The sequence below is a fragment of the Carassius carassius genome, chromosome 46, assembly GCF_963082965.1.
Source record: "Carassius carassius chromosome 46, fCarCar2.1, whole genome shotgun sequence".
In the NCBI taxonomy this organism is placed as follows: domain Eukaryota; kingdom Metazoa; phylum Chordata; class Actinopteri; order Cypriniformes; family Cyprinidae; genus Carassius; species Carassius carassius.
Window position 1 is genome coordinate 24,999,219 of NC_081800.1, and position 12,944 is coordinate 25,012,162.

The 12,944-nt window shown below is 33.5% G+C and overlaps 2 protein-coding genes across 7 annotated transcripts in view; one reads left to right on the forward strand and one right to left on the reverse strand.

Moving 5' to 3' along the window:
- The window catches only part of LOC132129478 (myosin regulatory light polypeptide 9-like), a 3,134-nt gene extending 2,012 nt beyond the window's left edge, over positions 1 to 1,122 (forward strand). Inside the window, exon 3 of the mRNA XM_059541097.1 lies at positions 904 to 1,122. Within this exon, the coding sequence (XP_059397080.1) occupies positions 904 to 1,079 (176 nt within the window). The 3' untranslated portion in view covers positions 1,080 to 1,122. The remainder of the gene's footprint in view (positions 1 to 903) is intronic.
- A 5,365-nt stretch (positions 1,123 to 6,487) lies between these two features.
- Positions 6,488 to 12,944, reverse strand: part of LOC132128885 (disks large-associated protein 4-like) — a 149,895-nt gene continuing 143,438 nt past the window's right edge. For 5 of the 6 annotated variants that reach the window (XM_059540268.1, XM_059540267.1, XM_059540270.1 and 2 more), the window contains 4 exons: positions 10,829 to 11,205; positions 9,785 to 9,876; positions 8,494 to 8,646; positions 6,488 to 6,891 (listed from right to left, as the gene is read on the reverse strand). In XM_059540268.1, the coding sequence (XP_059396251.1) occupies positions 6,667 to 6,891; positions 8,494 to 8,646; positions 9,785 to 9,876; positions 10,829 to 11,205 (847 nt within the window). In that variant the 3' untranslated portion in view covers positions 6,488 to 6,666. The remainder of the gene's footprint in view (positions 6,892 to 8,493; positions 8,647 to 9,784; positions 9,877 to 10,828; positions 11,206 to 12,944) is intronic. The other variant, XM_059540269.1, reaches the window with a different exon arrangement.

The window sequence follows — 12,944 nt, forward strand, 5'->3', positions numbered from 1 at the left end:
AACAAGCTTCTCAGAAAGTCTATAGTAATCTTCTTAGAAAATTATAGTAACTGTTTTGATATTTTAAGATTTCCCCCTAAAAAAACATAACAGATGTAAGATTAAAAATAATAATAATAAATAAATAAATTCTGAAATAGTTCACTAGATTAAAATGTAAAACAGGTTTTGGGTATTGAGTTAAATAATATATATACAGTGTGTGTGTGTGTATACTGTAGATACACACACACACACACACACATACATTTTTGCAATTATTGCATTACCTTAAAAAGGGATATTATAGGTATTATAAACCATTTCTCACGTTTTTTTATTTGATTGAGGCTACTAAAAAAACAACAACAAAAAAACAACTGTAGACATTTTTTAAAATTACAAGAACAATAAAATTAATAGAAAAAGTTACTAAAAGTAAAATATCATATTATGAAAAAAATATGAACTAATTCAAAATATCAATAAAAACTAAAATAATAATTAAATTACTGTATTCTAACCTTAAAGAACAGACCAAAAACAAAGCATCATCATGCAAGAAAAATAAATAAATAAATGACTGTAAAGTAAAAAAAAATACATTTAAATTTATGCATTTAGTAAACGCTTTTATCCAAAGCTCCAAAACTTAGTGCATTCAGGCTATACAATTTTTTTTTTTTTTTTTGGACTATAGTTTTTGATGAACTGTAGTCCATCCAAATACATTGATTGGATTTTTGCTGAAGTGTTCAGAAAATTGTTTATATTATTTTATTAAAAATGCCATTAGCTGTTGTCAGATTTTTTTTATCCATGTTTGAAAGACACAAATGGAACCTGCTTCTATTTGTAATGAGACATTGAGTGTTTGTGAGCTTCACATATAAGAACCTGAGCCTTATCTGCCGTCTGTAACAGGTTTCATCCACGAGGACCATCTCCGGGAGCTGCTGACCACCATGGGGGATCGTTTCACAGATGAAGAAGTGGACGAACTCTTCCGCGAGGCGCCGATCGACAAGAAAGGAAACTTCAACTATGTGGAGTTCACTCGCATCCTCAAACATGGAGCCAAAGAAAAGGACGACATATAAAAACCAGCAGCAGATCCATTCAGCGTCTGATTATGTACGTGCAGATCCTTTATATCCAATGATATTGATGAGCCAACAATTCAGGTTTTTGTTAAAGACAACAAGAAACCAAACTGCAATGCACTAGACACCTTTCAAAACACCTTACCATATCACACTGGCAAGTGTTGCATGTGCAAACACTTTAGATCCAATATTTGATCTGTTTTCTCTCTGTCTATCTCCAGATAAAATCACCTGGGTAAGTTATCAGAGAATGGAGCAGATATTTGTGCGCAGATCTACAAAAGTCCAAAAACACCCTTTAACATGAGGATAACGATATGAAGTTCAAGATATCAAGAATAAAGATTGTACATTTCAGAATAAGTGCTAAGAAACTTAATAAATTTTCAATTAGCATTGTTTAAAATAACAATGTTTTTCCACTTTCCTTGCTGTTTACGAGTTCTGCACACAAATCATCATACAAAATGCACACAAATAAAAAAGCCAGTCCTGGTTTTCTGGATTTTAAGAGTAATAGTTCATCCAAAAATGGAAATTACTATTAAAAATGTGCTCACCATCAGGCCATTCAAGATGTAGAGAAGTTTGTTTCCTCATCAGATTTGGAGAAATGTACGTAAAAGTATTGCATCACTTGCTCACCAAGTAAATGGGCGCCGTCAGAATGAGAGTCCAAACAGCTGATAAAAACATCACAATAATCCACAAGTAACCCACACCAATCCAGTCCATCAGTGAACATCTGGAGAAGACAAAAGCTGTATGTTTGTAAGAAACACATGCATCATTAAGGCATTTTAACTTCGAACTGTAGCTTCATGCTGAATTACAAGTACAGAGATTTCTCCTATAGCATGAACAATATAAAAACAATCTCAAAGGACAAACATCACATCAGCTGATTTGCTGTGTTCTTGTTAAATAAAACTTTATTTTGATTGTAAAAAGAAATATTCCCACAACGACCCTACAATACAGAGCGCAACTCTGTATAGCTATATTACCTTAAAACATGTCCTGAAAAGAATAGCTGTCAATGATATCTATAGTAAATCTCTCTTTCTCTGGAGGTGTAAGAATGAGATTTGGGCCTGTATGCATATTGAATTCTCTTCCATGTGTTTGTTTTAATATTGATTGCAAAAGGGCTAAGAAACAGAACCAGACTCACATGTGGTTCATCAGTGTTAAACCAAAATACAATAAAGGCTTCAAACTAGACAGGATGTTGATTTATTAGGCAATATGCTATTTTCCCACAAAAGCCGTTTATTCAGTGTAGCGAAGCCTCTCCTCCATTGACATCTATTCAAGAAAGGGCATCTGGTCTTTCATCCTCACGTACCGCAAGCATCAGACTTGCCTTAAAGTGAGTTCACCACAAAATGAAAATGACCCCATAATTTACTTACCCTTAAGACTTATATAAATGTATTCTTTCAGACGAATACAGTTGGAGTCATATTAAAAAATGTCCTAGCTCTTCCAAGCTGGCAGTGAATGGGTGTTGAGATTCAATAGTCCAATAGAAGTCCAATAAAACAGCAACATAATAATAATAAACATTGATTCTCTTAAGGAGGCCTTTATTTACCCCTTGGAGTCGTGTAGGACACTTTTTATGATGGATGGATGCACTTTATTGGTGCTATTGAAGAAACAAACACTCTGGAAGAGCCAGGACATTTTTTAATTTGTATTTGACTTGTATTCATCTGAAAGAAAACACCTAGGATGGCTTGATGGTGAGTAAAACATTTGATAATTTTCAGTTTTGGGTGAACTATACCTTTAAAGCAGCTTTTGCTTTTCATATGCGTACATTTGCGGTTTTCGTGGAAGTTACTCGTTCATCAAAAGTAATTCGCCCTATTAGAAGTCAGCATACCATCAGAATGATTTAGAAACTTATATTGCAAAGTAATAAAATAAAAATAACATACGGTTGTTTCAAACTGGTTGATCTTTCTTGACAAATGCTGTCAACATTAGGTTAAAATATTAGAATAGAATGAAATTATTTAGCAACTTCTTCCAAACTTCTTCCAGAGTGTCGCATTTTGTAAAGGGGAGAAATCATGCCGTAATTTTAGCTTCACTGTTAAATATTAGTAAATTGAATAAAAAAATAATATTTTTATAATTCTGCATATCAATATTTTAGTGCAGTTTATCACTACAGCAGTTGATGTATCACGGGATTCACTAAAAACACAAACAAAAGTGCAATAAACAACCTGAGGATTTAACAAACACAAGATGACATGCATGAAAGCATCTGTATAGGCCCTTAACGTCAAGAGAAACAGAGAATATTTATATTTTATATCTCCAGAGTTAGCATAAACACAATGACAGTGTAAAATACATTTGATTTGTGTCCATTAGCATCTGAAACAATGGTGCATATATATATATATATAAAATCTGAGGAATCACCTGTTAAAATAAGGAAAAAAATAAAATGATACACAGGCAGGCGAGATGTCCATTGAAAGTTTGTAAGTGTGTTGAGTCCAGTGTAGCCCTATTAAGATCTGATGGGTTTGAGTTCATGTTCAATCAGAAGCAAATAATCAATCCTTCCACAGGAACAGAAATGCTTTAGGACTCTGCTATTGCTATGACATGCAGAGTTCGGAGATTTGTGCCGAGTATCAGTATCTGGTGGAAAAGCAGCTCAGGTAACATGAGAACAGAAAAACACAAACTGGCTGAAAATGTGAATGTTCACACACCTCGATCGGATGATTGAGAAAACCACTTTTCATCAGACTAACAGTGACATAGGATGCTACTTTACTTCTCAAATCAATTGTGTGAAATCTTGAATCCGAGCAGTCTGAGCTGGGATTGGGCCGGAAATTTACCACAATTATTATCTGTAATAACATTACATGTTGAAATCAATATAGAACTTGACTGTGAAGTGTTCAACTTTTTAAATGTTTAAATCCATCCAGAGCAGAAAATGTTTACGCTTGACTTACTATTTGGAAATTATTCATTAATATTTATTAAATTCCTCTTTTTTTCAGTCTCCTGTCAAGAATTGAATTTTGAATGGGAAATCCATTAATAATTGGGATTTTCCCACCAAAATATTAAGATAAGAGTGGCACGATTTGTAACTTGATTGTGCGAGACTTTCCGTTTCATCCGCTTCCACACTGCTGAAGAAAACAACTGAAACCCTCATAGAATTTATAATGGTTTTAATGGGAATTGTATTAGTTTTAATGGAAACTGAAGTGCTCTTGGACTACTGGATGGGGTTGCCAAGTCTATGTAACAAAACCAGCCCAAAGGTCAATCATAAATAGCCTAAAAACAACCCAATGACCCTAAACTCCCAAGCCTAAACTGCATACACAATTTCAACTTGAACTAAACTAGTAACAGTCTGTTTTCATAAAGCCATTCCCTCACAAAACACATGATCTAGCACAGGTTGAACACACATACATTTCAGCCATTTATGGTTTCTATTCTTTTGGAGGTGTTTTCATCAGGGATGAACACATGCAATCTAATAATCCATTAATCATTAGATCGGATCACTTAATCTGATTACAAACAGTGTCTATATAAAATCTATATAATCTGTTAAATGGGAAATCATTAGCCACGTATACATATGATTTCAACTACTTTCTCAATCAGAGTCAAAAAACATTGCACACGTGAGCAGCGCTGTGGTTTCTAACTTTATTAACGCCGTATGAACTCAACTGGTCAGTGGAGGAGACATAATAGTTGCTAAATCTTTGCTAAAAAAAAGTGTTTCAAACTAATTTTCAAATATGGGATCAAAGGAAAAACGCCACTTAGGCTTGCAGTTATTTTCTGGTGAACATACACCAAAATTTAGTTAAGGGTACATATAACATTACTTTAAGAAAGTAACATTGCATTAGATCCATTCAGATTGATTGAAAATCAAGAACTGTTCATGCCTCAGTCACCATCATCATATGAGCAAATGGAAGAGATGTCTACATGTTGAATCCAAACTAAAGCAAGTGTGAACTTGATGCACCACACAAAGTGTGAAAATCAAGCTTCTGAAACATTCTTGTGATCCAGCAGCAATCTTCAATGTCGGATACAGGTGGAAATGTCCTTCAGATTTCAATAGTTTATATTTGCTGCAAATGTTCTCACCCTCAGGCCATCTGAGACGCAGATGAGTTTGTTTTTTTCCATCAGATTAGATTTTTAGAAAGCATTATTATGGTTTAGTGTCAACAGTTTGAAGACGTTAACTGATGGACTGGAGTGCTGTGTATTATTGTGATGCTTTTAATCAGATGTTTGGACTCTCATTCTGACGGCACCCATTCACTGCAGGGCATCCATTGCGGAGACACTTATGCAATGCTACATTTCTCCAAATCTACAACTCAAATGCATTTTGGATGACCTGAGGGAGAGTGTATATCCAGTTTTGGCTGAACTATTCCTTTAATGCTTATAATCGATAATAAACTCTGACAAACAAATGATTTGTCAATGAAAGTGGCCTCAAATCTCATTTTCCAGCTTTGGCTTCATTGAAATTGGCACGTGAATGTAAAACCGGAAGTGAATCTCCAGGATCATAACTGTGAAGCGTGTTCAAATCTTTTTAATCTTACACAGCTTAACCATGTGTGTAAATACTGACACTTCTGAACTCCTCGTGTGGAAATCAAACAACTTTTCCAAATCAGCAAGTTCTGGCTAACAGCCGTTTTAATATCGGAGAGAAAACAATCATTAAAAACATCTCGGATCTGATTGGTCACACACAGACTGGAACCGATCCCAAATCATCCGGAAACCGAGCGCTCGGAAACACATGGAAGGACTAGACAACTAAAAAACACAACTGAAGTCATTCAAATTATAATAACATTAATAATAATAGTACAAAACTAACACACCGTTGGCCCAAGTAAAAAATCGGGACATTGTCATTGAGTTTTTAAAACATTCATCATAAAAACAAAGCCGTGTGGTCATGTTTAAACCCTATTAAATAAACCGAAACGGACAGATGGATCGCTTGACGTGCACAAATTAAACAAGCTGAATGAGTTTTGATTACTGGAGTGAATCAAACCCAACTAGTGGAGTGCAAAAATCTCTTCTAGCACTTCAAGTATCCGTAGTACCGTCCAAACCTTCCCTTCAAGTGAAAGAGTCACGCATCCGTGCTCCAAAACCGCTGGATAAAGAGGAAATCAAAATCTTGGTGAGAACAGGAAGACTGCGCTGATGAGAGACGAGGAACACAGGTGCGGGATCCTGAGTGCATGCTGTGGGGTCATGTGACGTGTGAAGCGTGTGTTTTCATCAGCGATATCCGCACATTTACAGACCGAGTCTTGATATATATATATATATATATATATATATCCATGAGATAATTATTAACTTTTATAACATTTAGAATTATTACAAGAGTACCATAGAAATCAATGTCAAGTGGGTGGGGTTCTTCTGTGGCAGCGGTCAAATGCTCTTTTTATTTAGTATGTTTTGCTCGTTGTTTTCGGCCGTTGGCCACACGGACCCCGAGCATCTGCTTCGTGTATCAGAGCCGCGTCTGAGCCTCGGGGACGTAGATCTCGATGCTCTCGGCGCTCTCGGTGGCAGAGTTCTGTCGTTCAGAAACGGCTCGCTTGGCCGCCATCAGTCGCTTTCTGGCCTCCTGACGCTGTCTGTCGGCCAGCGAGTCGCTGCTCTTCTCCTTTCCTCCGCTGGGTTTGACCTTCACCGTCTTCTTTGGTGTGTGGGACGGAGCCGACTTCTTCTCCTCCTGAAGACATGCATTCAACAATTAAATCTGGTTGTGGTAAATATTGCACTCGTTTGTAAGAAAAAAAAATATACATTAATAAAATTCATTTACAATATAAAACTACTTATTTTTAACTTTTAAAACGAATTCATAATATATAATAAAATATTAATTAATTTTTAATTATTAAAATACATAGTGCTAGCTTATTTTAAATTATGTTCATTAACAATAAAATGCATTTAAAAAAATACAAATTCAAATAAATTTAATTCGTTTAAAAATAAAATACAAATAGAATGTAATGCATAAAAATCTAGTGTTACATTTTTGTTACATTACAAGAAATCAAGTTAATATTAAATTGATATTATTTTTAAACTTTTTAATTATTATTACATTTATAAAAATAATATTTAATAGGGATGCACTGAAATTTCAGCCGTCGAAAATGACATTTACGCTTTTTCCCCCTATGTAGAATACACCTGTTTGCAATAGAGCTACTGTGCTGTAACACAGAATAATGGCTCTGAAAGGACTTTACATTATTTGGATAATTGGTTAAAGTAAAAAAATTAAATAAATATTGTTAAATCAAATTTGTTGCATAGAACTGAATAAAATCAAATATATTAATATTTAATATGAATAAGTTTTCTGTCTAATTTGGTTGTGTTACTTTCAATAAAAGTGTGCTTATTTTTTTGGCTTGTATTTTTTTATTTCAGTATTAAAATTGAGTTAAATTTAAAAGTCGTACAAAATTACTTTATATTATTTAATAAATACATAATTATTAAAAAGGCATTTTTAGTTGCAGTTTTTATTTTCAGTCAAGTGTATCCAGAGTTTATTTATATTTAATCTTATAGATATTTAATCATTATTATTACTTTTTAACCTTTTAAAATACACTATGCTTGTTTATAATATTAAATACAATTTATAAAATTCATACAGAGTAAAATATCAGATTATTTCTAAAATAAAATACAGAAAACAAAACGTAATTAATATTAATTTTAACCCTCCCGAAAAGTATTAATATTATCATTAATATTACTTTTTAAACTTTAAAAAAATTGTTGAATAAAATTTAATAAAAAAAAAAACTAAATAAAAATAAAATGCATTTCTCAAAATAAATATTGAATTTAATATGAAGTCATTTATAAAATAATAAAACGTGTGTGTGTTTGTGTGTATATATATATATAAATAAAGGTACATTAGCACAATATATTAAATTATGTTAAAGTAAATAAATGGCAATGATTAAATAGTAATATAGTGTATATTATATATATATATATATAATATCTCACACACATACACATAAAACATTTATCAAATTAATATTTCATTACTATTTATTCAATACGATTTATTTAGTTTAACATATTGTGCTAGTGTAACATTTACTACATTAACACAAAAACTACATTATATACTGCCTACTATTACTATCTGATACAGTTCATCTTCATCACATGACGTTATTACAGTTCTAGATCTAAAAACTGAAGAATATCCACAAACCACATTTTTATTCTACTTCACACTGTCTACACAAGCAAAGCGACATGTTAGGATGCTAGAAAGGTCTGGCAGTTGGACCTTTTTGTCCTGGGTCTCGCACATCTTCCAGCCGTTGGACCTGAGGAGGTGCAGCTCGTCAAACTTCATGCTGATGTCCTCGATGGAGAGCTGCAGAAGATCCCAGAACCCGGCCAGATCCTGCGCTGTGGGCCGTGGCTGAGCGCTCGCATCCTGACCCCAAAACACACATCAGACATCAGCCACACAGCTTTAGAGCCACTGTGGGACTGTATAAGACAGAAAAACATCTGGAAGAGGATCAACGTCTGTCTACAGCAGATGATGCTGTGAGAGCCAGCAGAGGGCGCTGAACACCAGCAAATGATGGAAATATTGTCACAGGAAATCATGTTATGATGGGACAAGATATCATCCAGCAGGATTTGACTGTAAGTAAGTCATTATAGGCTGGTGTAGGACTGCACAATTAAATCGGGTTTACAGTAATGTACTGCCACAGTTACTTAATCGTTCAAAACAGCATTACAAAATAACAATTTAAAAAAAAGGCCACTTCCATTATTCTGCGTGCTTAATGTGTTTTTTTCTTTCTATACGTTATCTGAAAAGTTTTAGTTCTAGTATAACATTATTTTTTATTAATTCATGAAATTTTAATTCATCTTAAAATATATAGTTACATTTTAATTATAATTAAATTAATAAAGATTAAAATATTGATAATTCTTGATTCCCAAAATCTGTTAGGAATAAATGAAAAATAAATAATACAATTATAAATGATGTACTTTTTTTTATTTTTGTGATACTCATCCCGCAGCCTAAGTTGTCAGCAGAAAAATAAATAGATGAATTAATAATAATTACAAAAACAAAACAAAATAAAAATTAAATAATGCAATATGTAATTTATTAAAATTTGTTAATTTTATATACACAAACATTTTAATTCATCTTTCAATTTAGAATTGCAAATAATAAAAAAATAATATTTCAATGAGTAAAGATGAAATTATAATAATTCCTTAAAGTATTTACAAAACTACAAATTTATCACAATAAATAATAATATACTTTTTATTTTTATATTACTTATGTATTATATGCATTAAGATTTGGATTCACACCTCTAGATTAAATATACATGTTTTATTACTGTATTTTTCTTTACACTATTTGTTACAACAATCAGAAACACGTAAATAATGTAATGTTAATAAAAAAAAAAAAAAAACGCACAAGCAAATCATTTGTGAACCTTTACAGAAACGGAGTGGCATTGCCTTTTGATTGTGGGGTGAATTAGGAGCTGACTGTGAATGAAGTGATGTTATAAAGAGACACTCACCAGGTTCTGCTCACAGAGACCCAGAAACTGCTGGAACTTCTGAGACATTAAGAGCTGAGCGCTGCCGACAGCACTGCGGACCTTCCCCGACACTACAGGACCAGAGTGAGACACGTCAGACTGATGTCCATACAATACACTCACTCAGAGACCAGCTCATCACAGACTGACTGCGTTTGTGCTGGACAGAGAAACACATCATCATCAGAGCTCCATTCATGCCAGGTTCAAACCTAATGACTTTAACCACTATTTTGTTGTTTACTACACAAATACTGAAGCAGAGCACGCGTCTCACTGTATGACGGCATGAACACAAAAACATAATCTCCAGAACTTCGCCAGAATTTAACCATTTCATTTGAGAAAAATGACATCATCATTCTGTATACACACAGAAACTCCACTGCAACCTGTCAAAATAAAAGTACGCTTTAACATGTAACAGAAATATATTACTCTTGCATCGCTTTTGTACAGTATGATGTACTTCTTTAAATATTCAATTTTCCATCAAGTTTAAATAAAACAATGAAATGATAAAAATAAATATTACAACCAGATTAATCACTTAATTTTAGAAAAGAAAAAAAATATTAGCCTATTAAAAAATTTTTTTTTAAAGGAATATTCACACAAGTTTTCTTCCATGTATTAATTTCAACAGTAAACCCCAGTTTGTTTGCCAAAATATAAAAGGGGTTAATTTTCATTTGATAGCAAATACATTTGTAATGCCTTAATTTTCAGAAATTCTTTTTCAGAATTTTCAGAAAACGTTTTTTTTTCCCACTGAAATAAATGTTTTTGTAATTACACAGAGTAAATTACCGAAAAAAAAACCCAGCACTGAAATTCAGGTACCATACTCAACCCTAACGACTGTACAATCCAATTCAATATCAGGTTTGATTGTATTCATTGTCACTTATTTTTTTATTAGTTGAAACAGATCTTTGACTATTTGAATAATTAACCAGGAATTAATAATTAAACTGAATTTGACCCATCAGGAATGGACTGAAGGAGATCGGAGTATCTCACCGTCCTCTGACAGCTGTTTGTCTTTGGTCTCCTGCTCCATCTGCAGACACCAGGCCTCCATGCGCTCTGTCTCGGCCTGAAGAAGCTTCTGGAACCAGCGTCCGTCCCTGAGGCACGCCGAGCCCCCGGGCTGCTCCACGGCTCCGTTCACGCTCCCAGCCTGCAGAGACGGGTCGGGCGGAGGGAGAGAGGACGGGTCCAGCGCCGGATCCAGCTCCTCCTGCAGCGAGGACGAAGCGCGGGGAGCTCTGTGAAAGCTGCAGCCGTCCAGAGACTGGTTAAGCGTCTTGCTCTCTGAAGGTTTACCGTCAGACTGCTCCTGGGATTCGGCCTCCGTCGTCTCCTGTCTAGACGCCATGCTAGTGAAGCGACTGAGTCTGGACACAGAGAGACGAGACACTGACTAACACGACACACATCTTATGAATCCGTTATGTGGAAATCAATCAGCTGGAGGACTCTTTGAAACTTCATGAACAACAACACTTATGATCAAGCCAAGGAACTATTTGTTCATCCTTGTTGAAATTACTTCTAAACTACTTCTAAAAAAGCATACACAATGTTTTACAATACAATAGTTTTCTAACCTCTTAACGGTCACTCACATTTTTGAACATAGATTTGAAAGTGCACTATCCAAACATTTTTTTATAACTCATGAACAAAAACATTTTGTAACATGATTTTGATGTGCAATTTCCATGATTTTAAAACGGTAGGGGTGGGCGATATCTCGATATTTAAAATATATCGAGATATTTTTAAACACTATATGGATTTTGAAATATCGTATCGTATATATCGATATACTGTTTACACTTAATTCTGATTCCGCCACTTTGCTTGTTTGCCTTCTCTGTGCTGTGCACGCCCCTGCCTCCATGCTTTTGTTCCCCAGGACAACTGGCTCCATTATATGGAGATACTTCGGTTTTAAGGCGTCGGACGAACAGCAGAAAGCTGGTGTCAACCAAAGCTTTTAGCACCGTGAAACAGTTATGTTATGAACAGTTAAATTATTATTATTTATGTAGTCAGGGATTTTTTTTTTTATCTTAAATGTCGCAGAAGCACTTTGTTCCTATATGCACTGACTTGAGTGGAGTTGTTTTATTATTTAATGAAAAGAAGGAAATATGTATTATTTCTTCACTACTGTGCAAAAGTCTTAGTCTTAGGCAGTCTGTTGTGCATTCAACTCACTATATTAAAATTAAATGGCAAAATGAATATTTGGAAATGTAAACTGATATTTTCTACTCACATACTAAAGCAAAAAATTGAAAATAACTGGCTTAAAACCCTTTTTGGGGTGAAAATACTAATGTGCTTAAGACTGTATACTTTACAAACGACATTGTTGCTACTTTATAAAGAATGAGCATACAGTAATTCACAGAACTGATTAAAGACGGTGACAGACAGCACTCATCTTAACTAAATATCAGAGAGAGTGACAGAGATACAGTAGAAACATTATGTGTGCTTTTGTATTAAATAATGAGATGATATATAATTTCTAAAGCGTGACAGAAAAAAGGCAACCAAAAAGACTTTCTTTGACGAATGTCAGAACTCCTGTTATGATGTAGGTATTTGAGGTGCACTCTTGTCATAAATTAATCTATTACTTTTCCTACATTAAAAAAATATATATAAATAAATTTAAAAAAAGGGGTAAAATATCTATTTAGGAGTCTTAGACCTTTCCAATGATATATAGTTTGTCAAGATTAGATTAGGATTTAATTGTAAAACAGTGAAGTAAGCGCGTGACAGTTAGGGGGTTAATAAACATGGCACAATGATTATGTATTTCTTTAAATATGATCAATTGTATAAATAAAATAATTGTTTTAGAAAGATAATATAATTTAGAAATGTTTTTTTACTTTTTTTATATAACGAATATTATATTTTTTATCAATTATAGCAAATATATTACATTTTGTGCATCAAGGGCAAAAAACAACATTTATAAATTGTTTACAACAAATCAGAAACTAAAACTCTAAACTATGTCTTTAATATCAAAATTAATAATAATAATAATTTTTCTAAACATTACATTGTGATTACGCATTTCTTTAAATATTATATTTAAAAAAATAGA